Raw genomic sequence first — 18,695 nt, forward strand, 5'->3', positions numbered from 1 at the left:
GAGCATATTTTAGGGACATGTAAACTAGTGTGAAAGATCAAGTAGGAATAAGACAGGGCAAGGAAACTGGCCTTGTAGGTAAAGAAGTTAAGTGAAATATTCAAGAATGTGATCTTATTTTTTTGTTGTTTAGTAGGTCAGTCATGTTTGTCTTTTGGGACCCCATGGACCATAGCCTGCTAGGCTTCTCTGTTCATGGGATTTCCCAGGAAAGAATACTGAAGTGGGTTTCCATTTTCTTCTCCAGGGGATCTTCCCGACCCAGGGATTGAACCCGAGTATCCTTCATTGGCAGACAGATTCTTTACCACTGAGGCACCAGGGAAGCCTGATTTTATTTTTAGATGAGTAGTAATAATAGTTATGATAGAGTTACCCATGCTGCTTAACTGATTAAGAAGAAAATTCCAAAGCAAAGGATAAAACATTACCTTAGTAAATTTCTACTGAAATCACCTAAGGTTGAACTTAGATGATCAGTGTGGTAAAGATGAATTATTCAATACCTGTTGAGACAACTGCTTAGCCATCTGGAAAAACATAAGCTTGGATTCCAACCTCACTCCATGTATCAACATAATCCCAGCTAGATTTAAAAATGTAAACATTTTTAAAAAGTGAAACCATAAAAGTGCTAGGAAAACATACTATTGGATGGGGAAGGCCTTTCTAAGCATGATGCAAAAGCCAGAAAATGTAAGAGAAAATATCAGCAGATTTACTACATAAAAATTCAAAATATTTGAGAAGCATAAGAAAGCTAAAATAAACTACTAACTGGGGGAAATGTTTGCAATGTGTATGGTAAGCAAAGTGGTAGAAGCCTCTACAAAGAAAGATGTTGTAAAGTGTTAAAAATGACTAAAGAAAACAATTCAGCACTTTATAAAGTGGAATAAAATGATGTAAAAGACAGGGAGCTTTTAAAGGATGAAGAATAAAGAACACAGAAAAGTAGAACATATCCAATTGGCTGGGGTCACCCTGTCAAACTTGTTTGGCGTAAGAAGGAAAAAGGAACTAAGTAAAGTGCCCAGAGTTACATATACTGTGTGTCTGGTCATGCAGAGCATTACAGAGACACAGAAGTTATCTAAGTTTTAATTTGCTTTTGTGGTACCCTGCACAGTAGCAATTCCATCTTGCTCTAGGAAGTTACTTCAACATGTGGAAGAAAGCCAGGCTAAAGCAAGTGCACAAAAAGTTTAATTCAAAAAATAATAATGTTAAATTCCAACAACCGATCAATTTGTAGAAATGTGTTTTAACAACCCTAATTTTGATTTGATTTTACTAGTAAAATACAAGTAATCAAACAAATGCTGAGGGGAGACACTTCATTTTTAAATCGGAAGATATTTCAAGATCACTAGCAACAGTGTTGGTAAGGGTATGGGAAACACACATTTTTGTGCACTGCTAATAAGTGTAATTTGGAATAACTATTCTGAAGAACAGTATAAGAAAATATATCAAGACTTAAAATTTGCTTACTCTTTAAAGTCAGGTTTTCCCAGGAATTACTCCTATGGAATTACTTGCACATCTGTGCAAAGATCCGTGTATAATGTCGTGTAGAAAGTTTTCCTGATGCAATGGTAACCTCCAAATTATCACACTCTATTCAGACACTAAATTACCATTCAGGCTCTCTATCCTAGATGTCATGGACAGGAAATCCTTACAACTCAAATCCCATAATTTATTGAACCACTTTTAAACAGAAGTCAATTGGTGATGATTAAGACATTTAGAATACAGTACCAGGGAGGTAAGAGGACCACCTGAATCCTGGGTTACACAGTCTTGTTGTCCTGTCTGCTGCAGCAGCCTTGACTTCTGAACATGCAGTTACGAGAACCACAGTTGAAGTTGAAAGGACTCAGCAGGATGGGGGACTCCTAAAGTCAATACATGCTTGCTCTGTTAGAAATGTTTAGAGGCAAGTATGCCTGGTTAACGGCTTGCTAAGAGCTATGTTCTTTATCTGTGTTTCTAGGGTGGAATATTCACTGGGGTCCGACTCTTTGCAACCCCATAGACTGGGGCCCGCCAGGCTCCTCTGTCCATGAGATTTTCCAGGTAAAAATACTGGAGTGGATTGCCGTTTCCTTCTCCAGGGGATCTTCCCAACCCAGGGATCAAACCCAGATTTCCTGCATTGCAGACAGTCTTTACTGTCTGAGCCACCAGGGAAGCCCAGATGCATTCACTTACTGTATAAAATTGGGTACTTAGCCTCCCTTAGCTTCAATTTTCTAGACTGTAGAATTCGGATAATAAGTGCCTAAGTAGGGGTGAGAACATGTGCAAAAAGTGTGGTGCAATGCCAAGATCACATTAGTGGACTAATAAATGCCTTGTATTAGACAAAGCACTTAATCCCCTTCTGCTCTCTATGTCATTCCTGATACTGTCAAAAGACCTACTAGCCACGGTGCTAGAAAACCTCCGAAAACTGCAAAGGTCTCTTTCCAAGACAGACGAGCTCATGGTACCTTAACTGCAATCCAACAAAGCCTGATAAGGGAATCTGCTTTCCCCATTGTCTTCCACAATAAAGTTGAAAGTATAACGTACCCCAGACTTAATAAGATCATTATTAAATAACTAAAACTTGGAATTAGGAGTGTTACTAAACTGTAGTCTGTATAAGATCATCGAGAGCAGTGTTTCTCAATCCTCTTCATACCCATTATCATCTTTTCTATAACATTCATGTTATTATCTTGAAATTCATAGACAATTTTTCAAATTAGTAAATACATTTTAAATATTATCAGTATAATAAAAGGAAAGCAATATAATTAAATAATATGTATTTCAATATAGGAATGCTCTGGCTTGATGAACTTTATGACATAAGGCAGTACTCAGATGCTTGCACATATTGGCTAATTCATCATGAATATGGCAGTTACATTACAAGTGTGTTGTGTGTCCATGCTTATTTGCACAGTTGTGTCTGACTCTTTGTGATGCCATGGACTGTAGCCCACCAGGCTTCTCTGTCTATAGAATTCTCCAAGCAAGAATACTGGAGTGGGTTGCCATTTCCTATTCCAGGGGATCTTCCCGACCCAGGGATCGAACCTGTGTCTCTTGCATCTCCTGCATTGGCAGGTGGATTCTCTACCACTGAGCCACCTGGGAAACCCTACAGGTGTGTTGTATCAATAACCAACTATCATAAGCCACAGAGCCATTGATGATGTAATTTTCCACAGAGGTAAATAACTTTTGATAAAGTTCTGATCAAAATGGTTATTTTTCCTCTAGTTTACAAAGTGGTTGAATTCCTGTAAATTTTAGTATGTATTAAAACCCTGCAGAAAACACTCTAAATATGGAATTAGGTAGGAAGCTCGCTTAAAATGTGGATTCTGGAGCCTCATCTTCAGAGATACTGACTCTGTAATCTATGAGTCTACATCAGCTTCCTGGTAGAGAGTCTGATTCAGGCATTCTGTTTTCTAACTGAATTGGGGAAGGGGTGGTTGTCCTGCAGAGGGAACCTAAGATGATAAAACTAGGAACTAAAACCCAGGTTGGCCATGCCTATGTACTGTAACATGATGGGGCGAGACTAAGGAAATTAGAATAGAAATATTCTAAGTGTCTGAAACAGACACAACACAATATTCGTTAAAATATTTCTAAATTGTGTCTTAGAAATAACAAATTGGTCGAATTCCTGTAAATTTCAGTATGTATTAAAACCCTGCAGAAAATACTCTAAATATGGAATTAGGTAGGAAAGTCACGTAAAATGTGGGCTCTGGACCCTCATCTCCAGAGATTTTGACTCTGGAATCTAAAATAGCACTAAGAGTCTACATCAGCTTCCTGGTAGAGATTCTGATTTTCAGGCATTCTGTTTTCTAATTGAATTGGGGAGGGGATGGTCTAAATAGCCTTTTTGATCAGAACTTTATCAAAAGTTGTTTACCTCTTTGGAAAATTAGATCATCAGTGGCTCTGTGGCTCATGATATTTGGTTGCTGATACAACACACTTGTAGGGTAAGCGAAAGACGACAGGATTCTGGTTCCGGGAGGCGGGTGGCCACGCGTGTGGATGAATCATTTCACTTTCCCTGGGAACTGTTTATTTAGACTTTCAGCTCCATCTGTTACCCAGTTACTATACCGTTCCTCTTTGCCTCCTTCCCACACCTGCTATCATCCTTTCTACCTCCGTCTTTGACTTTTCCTCTGCGCCCCTACACCACACAGTCCCTCGCTACATACCCTGCTCTTTCTCCCAGATTTCGGTCACCAGCTTCTCCGCAGCCCCTTTGGCTTCTTCCCTTTGGTAAATCTCCGGCAATTCTCCCGCAACATCCTCGCTCCTCCTTAAAATGGGAGAAGGGAGGCTCCCACCCTCAGCCTAGACAGGGGCCCAAATCGTTTGCCTGGGTCCCCGCCATCTCCTTGCGTCCCCGCAATTTGCTTTCCCCACCCCGCCCCTCTCTCGGCATCCAGCCCCCAACCCCCAACCTCCAACCTCCGCCCTCAGCGCCGAGCTCGGAGGCTCCGGAGTAGCTGCTTGAGGACACCCATCAAGGTGCCCCGTCCCTCGCCACCCGTTGGCCCACAGCACTTCGCCAGGGTCCCCCTCCCCAGATCAAACGCCCCCAGGTGCCCGAGGCTGAAGCCGGTTCTTCTTGTTTGGCCTGGGATGCCTACCACGGGCGAGGGCCGTTGCCGCTGAGTCCGGAGCCCGGCTGCACCCACGTGTCCCAGAACGAGGCGCCGGGCCAGTGAAAACCTCTTCAAGGCCAGCAACTCCTCATCTCGGAAGCTTATTGCAGACGAGACCCGCACCGGCCCGGGAGCGGCGCGCGAATCACGAGCAGCACGTGCGGGTCCTCGGCGCCTCTCCGCAGGGTGCGGGTGCCCGCAGAGCCAGCGAGCGAGCGAGAGCGCGGGGGCAGACAGGGTGGACGCGCGGGCAGCTGGGAGGAGGACACCCAGAGGGAGCAAGAGCCAGGTGGCGGTGCAAGCGGCGGGACTGCAGTGCCGCCTCTCCGGAGAAAGCCCACAAGCGCACACGCCCACGCGCTCAAGCACGTGCACATCGTGGGCTGCGAGAACCCGAGCCAGCAAGACCCTTTTGAGTGCCGTACGCGTTTCAGCGATGGCTTCTGCCCTGAACAGCAAAATTCACGCTCCCGGGAATTGCCCGGGCTCCAAAGCCGATGCCCGCGGTGGCGCCGGCTGGAGAATGGACTGTGATCCTGAGATGCACGTGAAAATGTGCAAGAAGATCGCCCAGCTCACCAAGGTAAGGTGAGGCGCTGCGGGCTGGCGAGATATGCGCCCGGGGCGCCCGGGGCAGGGAAGGGAGTGCGGACGCACCCAGGGGAGGCCCAGGCAAAATCCCTGCTGAAACTTTGTCTCCGACGCCAAGCGGAAGGGAAGCGGCCTTAAATCTTGGTGACCTTCTGGAGGCACCGTCCTAGTGCAGTTGAGAGAAAGGATCCTTGCCAAAAAAACTCCTACAGCTTGCACGCCGAGCAGGTGGTCAGTGCTCCCAGGGTGGGAATGTGATTCGAGTTGAATCAGTGCTGGGGTGTGTATGTGTGTTTCTTTGCAGGCTCTGCTCAAATGATCGTGTCTGTAATGTTGTGATTTCATTCATCACAGTACTTCACCGGCGGGGAGGAGGTCATGTGGGCTATTTAAATATTTGATTCATTTATTCCTTCATTCAGCAAATATTCGAGTCATTTGTTGAGTGCCAGCAGCTTGCGTGGCACCGTGCTAAACCTGGAAGGCTGCCCGGGGGACTTACTATCAAACTGGCTGCAGACGTGTGCAGAGCGTAAATGGGGAAGTGACCGATTCACCATTTAATTACGGGATTACAGAAGACCTTGGGAGGTCAGCCAGCCCATTCTCCTACCTCATCCCAGGGCCCTGATTGAACCTCTAGGGACCGTGCTGCCTTCCTTATAAAGACCAACAAAAGATGTCACCCTGTCCTTTGTTAGCTCCCTGCAGCTTCGCAATTAGGAGTTCCTTGTGACAGGCACCCCTCCTGTGCCTGGCGTGTAGATGGAAAACATCCCTCTCTGTCTTTTATACAAGGTCCCCCAGTGCCTGAATTTAGCTTTTTGCCTTGGAGTTTCCTTTTGATCTCATAATTATTCCTGATAACATGCTTGCTAGTAGAACATCAGGTCCAGGTTCTGTGTATGGGACATGCTTTCTTCCCCAACTGTCTCCCTCCCGCTTCCAACACCCACTTTTTTTGTGGGATCACAGGCATTTTCCTCCCTATCTCACCAGAAGAAAGAGAGCACAGAGATCTGAAATTGGGCACTAGCTGCCTTCTTAGGCCCTTCCCTTAACTTCTCCACATTTTTTGCAAATGAGCCTGTATCCAAACAGTGATCTCTTGAGTCAAGGGTGGAAAAGGGGAAATGGAGATACTCCTTGGAGGCCTTGGGACATGCTGCTTGGCACCACTGATCTAATTTGCAGTCTCCCAAATAGTAACGTCGACCCAAAAAGTATTGATTTGAGATGTTAGGCACAGAATAAAGCATCTTGTCTGTCTTCAAAGAAAGTAAAATATTTTTGGAGAAACAATTTTGGAGAGAAAACGAAAAGACACTACTCTGTAATCAGTTGCTAAATTGGATGTTTTAAGTTGTGAGTGCTCTAGAGGTAGAAACAAAGGTTAAGTCATTATAGGCAAAACAGTTAGGAGAAGTTTTATGGAAGAGATGAACCTTGAACTCAGTTTGAATTTATGGGGTGCCTACTGAGTTGGACCATCAAGAAGGCTGAGCACTGAAAAATTGATGCTTTCGAATTGTGGTGTTGGAGAAGATTCTTCAGAGTCCCTTGGACAGCAAGGAGATCAAACCAGTCAATCCTAAAGGAAATCAACCCTGAATATTCATTGGAAGGACTGATGCTGAAACTCAAATACTTTGGCCACCTGATGTGAAGGGCCTATTAACTGGAAAAGACCCTGATGCTGGGAAAGATTGAGGGCAAAAGGAGAAGGGGGCAGCAGAGGATGAGATAGATAGCATAACTGACTCAATGGACATGAATTTGAGCAAAGTCCCAGGAGATAGTGGAGGCCAGAGAAGCCTGATGTGCTGCAGAGTGTGACGTGTCCAAAGAGTTGGACACGGCTTAGTGACTGAGCAACAACTATGTGCCAGGCACTGTGTTCAATATTAATGGCATACAACTGAAAAAGATAGGGCCCCTGCCCTTGTGGTGTGACAAATGTATAAACAGATCATTTGAATATAATGTGGTAATGGTAGTCACTCCACCCATTAATATTTTGGCATGATTATTATTTGCCCAGCACTGTGAAGGAAGCAGTGAAGAAAGCATCCACGATCCTTACGGCATAGTAGGCAGTGTTTCTCAAAGTATATTCTGCGTTAGAAATCACAGTTGACTTTTGTTATGGTGTGCTCTCTTTATCATTTTCCATGCTAGTTGTTTAAATTAGACCCTTTTAATATTGATATGCTACCTTTCTTTTGGTTGTTTGTACATCGTATTTTCCATCTCTTTATATTTAATTCTTCTATAACTTTTACTTTGTTGTATCTCTGATAGGTGAATTTAATCCATATGCATTTACTGTGATTACTAATATATTGGGGCTTATTCTTCCATCATATTTTGTGCTTTTCATTTACCATCCTTTTTCTCCATCTCTGCTTTCTATGGGATTAGTTAAATGATTTATATTCCCTCATTTTCCACTGTTGGTTTAAGGGCTTTAGGCATTATTCCTATACTTATCAACATTTAGTTTTTCACATGCATATTTAACTATAGTTTTTCTAATATGACAACCTAGACAGCATATTAAAAAGCAGAGACATTACTTTGCCAACAAAGGTCCGTCTAGTCAAGGCTATGGTTTTTCCAATAGTCACGTATGGATGTGAGAGATGGACTATAAAGAAAGCTGAGCGCCAAAGAACTGATGCTTTTGAACTGAACTATGGTGTTGGAGAAGACTCTTGAGAGTCCCTTGGGCTGCAAGGAGATCCAACCAGCCCATCATAAAGGAGATCAGTCCTAAGTGTCCATTGGATGGACTGATGTTGAAGCTGAAACTCCAATACTTTGGCCACCTCATGCGAATAGCTGACTCATTTGAAAAGACCCTGATGCTGGGAAAGACTGAAGGCAGGAGGAGAAGGGGACGACAGAGGATGAGATGGTTGAATGGCATCACCGACTCAATGGACATGAGTTTGGGTAAACTCCGGGAGTTAGTGATGGACGGGAAGGCCTGGTGTGCTGCAGTCCATGGGGTCACAAATAGTCGGACACAACTGAGCGACTAAACTGAACTGAATAAAATTATCATGTAATTCTTTCTTCTTGAAAAAGAGCTTTGCTTACCTCACTCATTTAATAGCCCTTCCCTTTCCCATCTTGTCATTGTTGTCTAGAATTTTTTACCTTTTAAATTTTAAATCATTTTTATAGTTAATTAAATTTACAGATACTTTGCTGATTCTTTTATGCTTTTTTTTTTTTTTTTTCTTGAATCCATGGCCTTCTTTTTTGGTTCAGTTTTCTTCCATCTGAAGTTCATCTGTTAATGTTCTTTCTATAGGGGTCCTGGTGGGCGAAGAAATCCTTTGTGCATTTGAAAATGTCTTTATTTTGTCCTCACTGTTGTTTATTTGCCCATAAAATTCTTCTGAACAGTTATTTTTCCAAGGCACAGTGTTGGTAGTGTTCTATTACTGTCAGGTACTAATTGCTGCTGGTAAAAATCCTACTGCCCATCAAATTTTCACTTATTTGTAGATAACCTGCCTTTTCTCTTGGTGGCATTTGCATGTGTTTATTTTGATGTTTAGCAGTTTCATTATAACTCTCTAGTTGGTATTGAGTGTACTTTCTACTGAAGACTCATATGCTCTCTTTAATTCTGGAAAATTATCAGTGATTTTCTGTTCAAATATTGGTTTTCTGCCATTACCTCCTTTCACTTTTCTGGAACTGCTATTAGGTGAATTAAGGAAGCCTCTCCATATTCTGAAATGTTATTAAAATTTTTTTATCTCTGTATCCTGGTGAATTCCTTAATCATGTTTTCTTGTTTGCCAATCCACTAAACAGTTTGTCCAATCCAGAATTTTTCCCATCTATTAAGTTGTATAATTATATTTTCATTTCTAAGATTGCTGTTCTTGCATCCTTTCTGTCTGATTTTGGTAACTTCTTAATTTGTATAGCTTTATTGAAGTATAATTTACATATCATAAAATTCATCTAAGCATACAATTCAACATATTTTAGTAAACTTACAGAGTTGTTGCACCGTAACCATAATCTAGTTTTAGGACATTTCTGTCATTGTCCTTTGTATCCATTTGTAGTCAGTCCCTGTTCCCACCCCCATGCCAAGCAACCATTAATCTCCTTTCTGTCTCTATAAATTTGTCTTTGTCAGACTTTTCATGTTAGTGAAACAATGCAACATGTATTTCCATCTGGTTTTTTCACTTAGATGCTAAATCTTAGCATCATGTTTTGAGGTTCATCAGTTGTTGTAGCATATGTCATTCATTCATTCCCTTTTATTATGCACTAGTATACCATTGTATGGATACTAGTGATCATATTCATCAATTAATAGGCATTTGGATTGTTTCCACTCTGGGTCTACTATCAATAATACTGCTACAAACATTACATTCTTACACACACATCTTCATTATTTTATAAATAAGATAGAGAATATAGCAAGAGAACAAATAATAAAACAAATGGGACAAATGGTTAAGAATAAGAGAATCTGAGTAAAAGGTAGGTGTGAAGTTCTTTGTACTGTTCTTTTTCTGGCAGTTTTCCCCTAATTTTGAAATTCTTTCTAAATAAAAGTTTAAAACAAACAAAAAGCATACAGGATCCCAGACCCCATCTTAGAAAGTAAGGAGAGGTGACAGGCATTGCTGTTTTCTAAAGCCCTTCAAGACCTATAACATTCACACAGGGTTGAGAATCAGTGGTTCAGAATAGCCAAAGGTTTAAATAGTAGAGCAGACACAGAGGAGTTAATTGGGAGAGCAGGAGGTTTCATGTCTATTTCCCATAATAGCCTGTGGGATACTTTGGTCTTGAAAGCATTAGGCAGGTTTGCCTAGCCCTGTCCATTCAGCCAGTCTCTACTTTTCACCCGCTCAGAAATCTGCAGCTGATTTTTCCTTTTGTAACCTTCTCCACATCCTCTTACCCAGAAGTGTTGGCATCCCTCATACACAGAGATTTCCCAATTCCCACTTTCAAGGTGGGATGGAGTGTCTTGCCCCCAAAACAAGTTTAACAAAGATCCTTTTGTATTAGAACACAAAAATGAGTGGGAAAGCACATGTTTCCTCTCCATCAATCATCCCTCAAACTGAAGGCTGAATCTTAGGAACCCAGCCCATAAACATGACTCCATACACCCACAAGACCACCTCTCATTGGGAGTTATGAGAAGAAAAGTATCCAGGAGGCAATAAGCAGTCCTCTTAGTGTCAGAAGCTGCCAAGCTAAAACTATAAGGAGTAAGATAACCCCAAGAGAACCTGTCAGTCACCCTTCCAAAATGATGTCTTTCCAGGTCTCAGAAGACCCTATAGGGGCTATGGTGAAATCAAGTGGCTGCAACTTCTGGACATTAGTGATGCCTTATGATTCCCTAGTGTTTGCATTGTTTGCAAAGCCCTTGACACGCTTACTCATCCTCCAGGAGCTCAACATTTCTGCATGGCAAGGAGATGAGCATGGTCAGTCCCCATCTGTTTACAAGAATAGGTACAGTTCTGGGAGGAGGAGGAACTGCCCTGGCCCAGCTTGTGAGTAGGTGGGTAAATATCAGGAATCCAGCTTTCCCATGGATATAAGCCACATTCTCTATTACTCTTCCCAGGTGGCTCAGTGGTAAGGAATCCACCTGCCAATGCAGGAGATGCAGGAGACACACATTTGATCCCTGGGTCAGGAAAATCCCCTGGAGGAGGAAATGGCAACCCACTCCAGTATTCTTGCCTGGGAAGTCCCCTAGAAAAAAGAGCCTGGTTATCTACCATCCATGGGGTCACAAACAGTCAGCCATGAGTGAGGATACACACAGTATATTTTGATCTCAAAACAGCCTTATGCTTTGGTCTTATGTTTTAGTTAGTTCACTGGGGAAGAATGACTTTTTAAATTGGGCTTTCCTAAAGACCCACCACGCAGATCTTAGGATGAGTTCAGTTTTGAGGACTGTGGTAAAGTGTTGTAGTAAGAATGAATTCTGTCATTCAAGAAAGCATCCTAACTTGAGAGCAGGGGCCCTTTGAGTGGCAGTATAGTTCTTATCTGTAGATCCTTCCTTCCTGCTGTGGGAAGGTCTGGAGGTCAGAGTCAGCACTCCCAGCACAGTAGCATGACCAAACCAAAGGAACTGTGTCTCCGCACATCCCAGAACCTTACTGAAGTCTGTGGAGATACATGAACAGAGACAGTCATATTGGATGTTGGGGGAAAATAGTGGATTGTTTAGGGATGTTTAGATATTTTTATGGGGAATAGTCCCTGAGTAAAAAGTCAGAAATATTAAGGAAAAAGAATTATAATTTCTACTCCAGGTTATCTTTTAAATGAATTTAAGTTGGATTTATTTCTAGAAGGGTGCTTCTTACTCTTATTTATATAATAAATATAAATAAAAATTAAATGTGAGTAAAAACGAGGACACCCGGAGAGCTAACAATTTGGGATTTACTCTTAGAATGATCCTTGTGTGGCTGTTACCAGCTAAAATGCTATCTCTTCAGAGATACCTTTTCTGACTTTCCCACCCAAAGGGGCCAACCTATCTGTAAATGAGAAAAGTAGTCCTTTCTTCCTTGGTGACTTGTGAGAGTTCACTAACTTAAGGAATGTAAGGAGAGCATCTCACCCCGGGAGCGGAACTACCATAAGTCTGATGGATGTTGGTTTCCCTTCCCTTCCTGAGCTAGAAGAATTGCAGAGGGACAGGACCACTGCTCAGTTGTCAAGACCAGCAGCTAGGAACAAAGCCAGCCCTTTCCTGGGCTGAGAGGCCAGGGCAGTGGCCCCGGCAGTAGGAGTGATGCCTGCTGCCACACGAGTCCTCAGGAACAGGCTGCCACTTGAGCCCTGGGTTTTTGTGGCTTGAAGCTGTGGAAGTTTTATTGTGCTGCTGACTCCCTTAGCTTCTCTCCAAATACCCTCCTGCCTGCAGGAGCTTGTGTGGGGACAGATGTTTAAACAGTTCCATACCGGTTTGCTTTAGGATTCTAGATTTGAAAACTGCAGATCTGTATTAACAAGCCCTCTCTGTTGGAATCTTTTAATTTAATGAAGTGATTTGTGGTGTACAGACAGCTATCTCACAGAAATCTCTTTGCCAGAAAATAGGATGAAGGACACTTTAAATTGGGTGTCTTTGAACCCTACTAAGATGCCTCCACTTTTGCATAACATTCGGATCTCTGCACTTCCCACCCCAAACCTTGCTCCAATTCTTTCTCTGCACAGCAGCCAGAGTGATGCGAAAACTGAGTAACACCCTCCTACATTGCTGTAGAATGTTGCAGCTGCTTTGGAAAACAGTCTGGCAGTTCCTCAAATAATTAAGAGATTTATCATAATGAAGCAGCAATTCTACACCTATGTATATACCCAAGAGAAACTAACTTGTACATAATATTCAGGGCAACATTATTTGTAGTAGCCAAAGATGGAAACTAAATGTCTATCAACTGGAAAATGGTGTGAATAAAATATGGTACAAAGTACAATTGGGCAGTGACTGAGGGCTGCAAGGTTTCATTTTGGTGCAATGAGAATATTCTTAGGTTGACTGTAGTGATAGTTATACAGTTCTGCACATGTGCCGAAAGCCATTGAATTACACAGTTTAAATGGGTGGATTGTGTGGTCTCAATAATTATATCTCAGTTAAGCTGTGAACATTAAAACCAACAAAGACAAACTGAATTTTCTCCCATTTGAATCCAGTTCTGAAGCAAGTCCTGATGACTTTACCCCATAAATGTAAAAGATCAGTTCTGCATTTTTGCCTCCACCCCAGTCTGAGCCACCTTCACCTCCTTCCCTCAACCCTTCTGGGGCTCATCATGGTCTACCCTCACCCCCCTCACAGTGGCAATAATCATACAGCATAAACCAGAGTATGACATTCTTCCATTTAGAACCCACAAATGGCTTCTCATTTCACTTGGAATAAACTTTCTTCACCTAAGTAAATTCTTCAGTATGGTCACCTTAAGTGTCTGCTGTCCACTTCTCAGCGTCATCTTCTCCATCACACTGGCCTTCTTTCAAAGCCTTCAGATGCTAGTGCCACTTGGAGCCTTTGTCCTTGTGGCTTCGCTTCCTACGCCTGCTCCTGGCTTGGCTCATATGTCTCTTAAGGGAGGGCCTCCCTGCTCACCTATACCATGAAATTCCCTCAGCTCCATCCGCTTTTTCCATTTTTTCTGTCCATCTGTTCATCTGTTTATTGCCTTCTCTTCCCTGCCAAGGAAGTCATCCCTTGAAGGCAGGAATTTCGGTCTGTCCTGTTCCCTCCTAATCACCCCAGTGTCTGGAACAGCACCTGGCTAGTGATTGGTGCCCATCAAGGGTTTGTTGGTGGGCTAAATGAACAAAACTCTTCATGGACCTCCCACAGCTCTTAGGAAAAAATACCACATTTCAGCCATAGCCTACATACAGCCATCTCATGGGACAGTGGGGAGATTTCTTTTTCAAGGACAGAACTCAGGAGGTACTAGCATCTAATTTCAAGTTTCGTAAAGGCAATGGAAAACTGGCATATCTGATAAATAAATGGACTTTCCCCATCCCCTCCCAGGTCAACTTCTAACTTAGTCACTCCTAGCCCCTGACCATAGACACAGGATCAGACCAAGCTCCCCATTTGGTCAAGATTGCCAGGAGAAATATCAATAACCTCAGATATACAGACAACACCACCCTTATGGCAGAAAGTAAAGAGGAACTAAAAAATCTCTTGATGAAAGTGAAGGAGGAGAGTGAAAAAGTTGGCTTAAAGCTCAACATTCAGAAAACTAAGATCATGGCATCTGGTCCCATCACTTCATGGGAAATAGATGGGTAAACAGTGGAAACAGTGTCAGACTTTATTTTTTTGGGCTCCAAAATCACTGCAGATGGTGACTGCAGCCATGAAATTAAAAGATGCTTACTCCTTGGAAGGAAAGTTATGACCAACCTGGATAGCATATTTAAAAGCAGAGACATTACTTTGCCAATAAAGGTCTGTCTAGTCAAGGCTATGGTTTTTCCAGTAGTCATGTATGGATGTGAGAGTTGGACGGTGAAGAAAGCTGAGTGCCGAAGAATTGATGCTTTTGAACTGTGGTGTTGGAGAAGACTCTTGAGAGTCCCTTGGACTGCAAGGAGATCCAACCAGTCCATCCTAAAGGAGATCAGTCCTGGGTGTTCATTGGAAGGACTGATGTTGAAGCTGAAACTCCAGTACTTTGGCCACCTCATGCAAAGAGTTGACTCATTGGAAAAGACCCTAATGCTGGGAAGGATTGGGGGTAGGAGGAGAAGGGGACAATAGAGGATGAGATGGCTGGATGGCATCACCAATTTGATGGACATGGGTTTGGGTAGACTCCAGGTGTTGGTGATAGACAGGGAGGCCTGGCGTGCTGTGATTCATGGGGTTGCAAAGAGTCAGACACAACTGAGCAACTGAACTGAACTGATATTCCTTCAGGACACCAGAATTATGGGGCAAGATAAAAAAAGAAACCTCAGTGACCAATCATACATAGAATATCCATTTGAGAAAAATAAAAATTACAGAGAAACAAGAAGAAAAAGATTTTAAAGTATCCCCAATCTACAGTAACTGCAGTGATACAATAACTAATACCATTTTGTATAGCCTATTCTATGATTTGCCGTACATATATAGACATGTAATTTTAAAAAACAGAATTGTATCATTCATGATTATTGTGTTACCTGGGGGTTTTCCCTCTTTAAAAGTAAATCTAGAACTGTCCAACATAATTTTAATGGTTGTGTTAAAAATATTCCATTGTATAAATGTTGTATAATTTAACTTATTTCATTTGAGACACTTTTACTGAGTGTTTTTAAAAGTACCAGGTAAAATCCCTTATCTCATGGAACTTACAGGCAAGAGAAGTAGAAAGAAACCCTCAAATACAATAGAAGCCCTCATATTCAATATCATATGAACATTTTGAATAAATCAAAATGAAAACTATAAAAGAAAAGCCTAGCACATACATAATATTTTTTAAACTTAAAACAGGGGTCAGCAAACTATGTTGCAGGCCAGATCAGCCTGCTGCCCATTTTTGTATGGCTTGTGAGTCAAGGATAGTTTTCACATTTTTAAAAACTTGGAAAAAATACAAAATAAGAAAAATATTTGGTGACACATGAAAAGTATATGAAATTCAAATTTAATGTCCAAAACAAAGTTTTATTGGAACATGGTGATGCACATTCATTTAGAGATGGTCTAGGGTAACTTTTGTGCTGAAATGGCATATTCGAATCATTGGGAAAGAGACTTGCTAAAGCCTAAAATAATTACTACCTGGTCCTTTACAGAAAAAAGTTTGAGGACCCCTAATTTAAAACACATAGATGGATACTCATACACTAATTCTTTCATGTGAGACTCAGTTTCAGTTCTTTGGGATGGCCTGCTGTCTGGCATTTCACCTTACTTGTCTTGTATAAACTATACCCATAGTTTACCATAGTTAGAGTGACATTTTAATTTGTCATACAAACTGAGGCACTTCTGAGAATGAAAGGGCCACTAAATCAGATAGGGCACTGAAATTAAAGGTGTAAACAGGGACTGTCCTGGCCTGACCATAATGCATCAGGTTTTTTTTTTTTGTTTTTCGTTTTTTTGTTTTTATCATTTTGGCATCTTTAAGGTAGAGAAGGAGAATCTAAAACACTTGTGAAACAATATGGGTTCAGAATCCTTTTAAACCTTTAAAACTTTTCACTTCTTCATCATACCTAATTGAATACCATTTTTTTTCTCTAGCAACTCTCCTTTATCAATAAATGCTGTATCTTTTCAAATTATTCATCCCAGTTTTCATCAGAACAACAACTTTCTCTTCATATTCATATTTAACTGGCTTAGCGCGGTGTTAAATCACATAATTACAGTAGCAAATACAACTGACATAAACAAGTGACAAGTCTGGTGGCTTTCCAGAGGAAGAATGGAGTATTAAGTTATCCACACGTTGATTGAATGGAGACTGGTTAAAACAGCTTCTTCTGTTTTTATTAAAAAATTGAAATACGGTTTTGATATGCTACCAAGCAAGAAGTATGAAAACACTGAACAATCTGAGGGATCAATAAAAGTTTCCTGAGGCACATAGGGACTATGATTCATGGATATTTTGGTTGATCCTGGTTTCTCATTGTTAAAATCATTGTGATGTGATTTGTTGTTAAAATATTGTGATGGATATTCTTGAGATTCGATCCCTGCACTTTTACTAGATTATTTCCTTGAGATAGATTTCCATGAGCAGAACTCATGTTTGATACAGGTAGATTCCTGTAGAAAATATTAGGAAAATTGGAAGAAAGAGACCTGGAGAATATTTATCAATTAGTTAAAAACAACCAAAAAAAACAAGATATATGGAGGTCCTAACTTGTTAACTACAAAGCTTGCCTTTTAAAAAGGCATTTACTACAACTCTGTTCTATCATCTGAACACTGGAACAGTTTCAAGTGAGCAGCTCTCATAGTTACAGACAATGGCGTAATTACTTTCAAACCATAGTAGCATAATAACAGGCCCAGGCTGTCAGCTCACATTATAACTTTAATGGACCTATTTGAAGTTACTCACGATATTCTGAGCCTCCAGGGGAAGGATACACCTAGAAAAGGCTCCCAGGTTCCTTGAGGCGTTAGAGAAATAAGCAGCTCTCTCACAGCTCACAGGCCAGTAGCACCAATAAGCATGCCAGCAGTTCTCGCTGGTCTGTCCCTGATCTCACTGGAAGCCTTTCTCTTAGTTGTGGAACCTTCAGAACATGAAGCAGAAAGACCTTCTTGTGAGTTTTTGATGTACTCATCAGGAATAATGTTGTTCCAAGTCTTGTGAGGCAGGGTGGCAGAGAAAAATTTCCTGAAAAGCTGCTGAATCCTGACCAGGTAGCACTATAGCTTTACCCCCTTAAACTTTATGCCCTTGTTTTGTTAAAAATGCCAAGTCCAAGAGATTATTCAGTGTTTTACAGCTTTGTGTAATTGTACACTTGGCAGTTGCTGTCTTCTCTTTATAAAAGCCATGGTAGACTAAAAATAGCCTTCCAATAGGTGTCAGATCTCTGCAACCTGTGATACTATAATACTTTATTTGGAAAAAGGATCTCTGCAGATAAAGTATATTGAGATGAGATCATCTTAGATTATCTGGATGGTCCCTAAATCCAATGACAAGTGTCCCTTGAAGAGAAAGGCAGAGCAAGGTTTAAGACAGAAGAGAAGAAGATGCAGAAGAGAAGAAAGTCACGTGAAGATGAAGGAAGGGCTTGGAGTTATGCAGCCACGGGCCAAGGAACACCTGGAGCCACCAAAAGCTAGAAGTGACAGGAGGGAGTATGGCCTTGCAGTCACCTTGATTTTGACTTCTGACCCACTGTGAAAGAAAAAGCTCTGTTTATTTTTTTTAAAATAGATTTCAGGTGTACAGCATTATAATTCAACATCTGTGTACACTACCACGTGATCACACCACAAGTAGTTGCCATCTAGCACCATACATTTGATGTGTGGTAGTAGCCGGCGTTCACCCATCTCACCACCCTCTCCAACCCCTTTCCCCCCGGTAACTACTAATCCATCCTCTGTGCCTATGAGTTTGGTTTGGTTTTATTTTGTTTGTTCATTTGTTTTGTTTTAGATTCCACATGTGAGTGAAATCGTACAGTATTTGTCTTTCTCCATCTTACTTCATTTAGCATAATACCTTCAAGGTCCATTTGTTGTTATTGTTCAGTCGCTCAGTCATGTCTGACTCTTTGCAACCCAATGGACCGCAGCACACCTTTACCATCTCCTGGAGCTTGCTCAAACTCATGTCCATTGAGTCGGTGATGCCATCCAACCATCTCATCCTCTGTCGCCCCTTCTCTTCCCGCCTTCAATCTTTCCCAGCGTCAGGGTCTTTTCTAACGAGTCATCTCTTCGCATGAGGTGGCCAAAGTATTGGAGCTTCAGCTTCAGCATCAGTCCTTCCAGTGAATATTCAGGACTGATCTCCTTTAGGATGGACTGGTTTGATCTCCTTGCAGTCCAAGGGCCTCTCAAGAGTCTTCTCTGACACCACAGCTCAAAATCATCAATTCTTTGGTGCTCAGCCTTCTTTATAGTCCAACTGTCACATCCATACATGACTACTGGAAAAACCATAGCCTTGACGAGATGGACCTTTATTGGCAAAGTAATAGATAACATATTAAAAAGCAGAGACATTACTTTGCCAACAAAGATATATGCATCCCTATGTTCACTGCAGCATTGTTTACAGTAGCCAAGATATAGAAACAGTCTAAGTGTCCATAAATGAATGAATAAAGATGCACAGAGTGGAATACTAC

At 41.6% G+C, this 18,695-nt stretch overlaps 1 protein-coding gene across 3 annotated transcripts in view; it reads left to right on the forward strand.

Moving 5' to 3' along the window:
* The first annotated feature begins 3,081 nt into the window (after positions 1-3,081).
* The window catches only part of FAM184B (family with sequence similarity 184 member B), a 118,422-nt gene continuing 102,808 nt past the window's right edge, over positions 3,082-18,695 (forward strand). The window contains exon 1 of one of the 3 annotated variants that reach the window (XM_043438286.1): positions 3,082-5,286. In XM_043438286.1, coding sequence (XP_043294221.1) covers positions 5,140-5,286 — 147 coding nt within the window. In that variant the 5' untranslated portion in view covers positions 3,082-5,139. The remainder of the gene's footprint in view (positions 5,287-18,695) is intronic. The other 2 variants (XM_043438285.1, XM_043438284.1) reach the window with 2 other exon arrangements.

The sequence above is a fragment of the Cervus canadensis genome, chromosome 19 (genome assembly GCF_019320065.1).
Source record: "Cervus canadensis isolate Bull #8, Minnesota chromosome 19, ASM1932006v1, whole genome shotgun sequence".
NCBI lineage: Eukaryota > Metazoa > Chordata > Mammalia > Artiodactyla > Cervidae > Cervus > Cervus canadensis.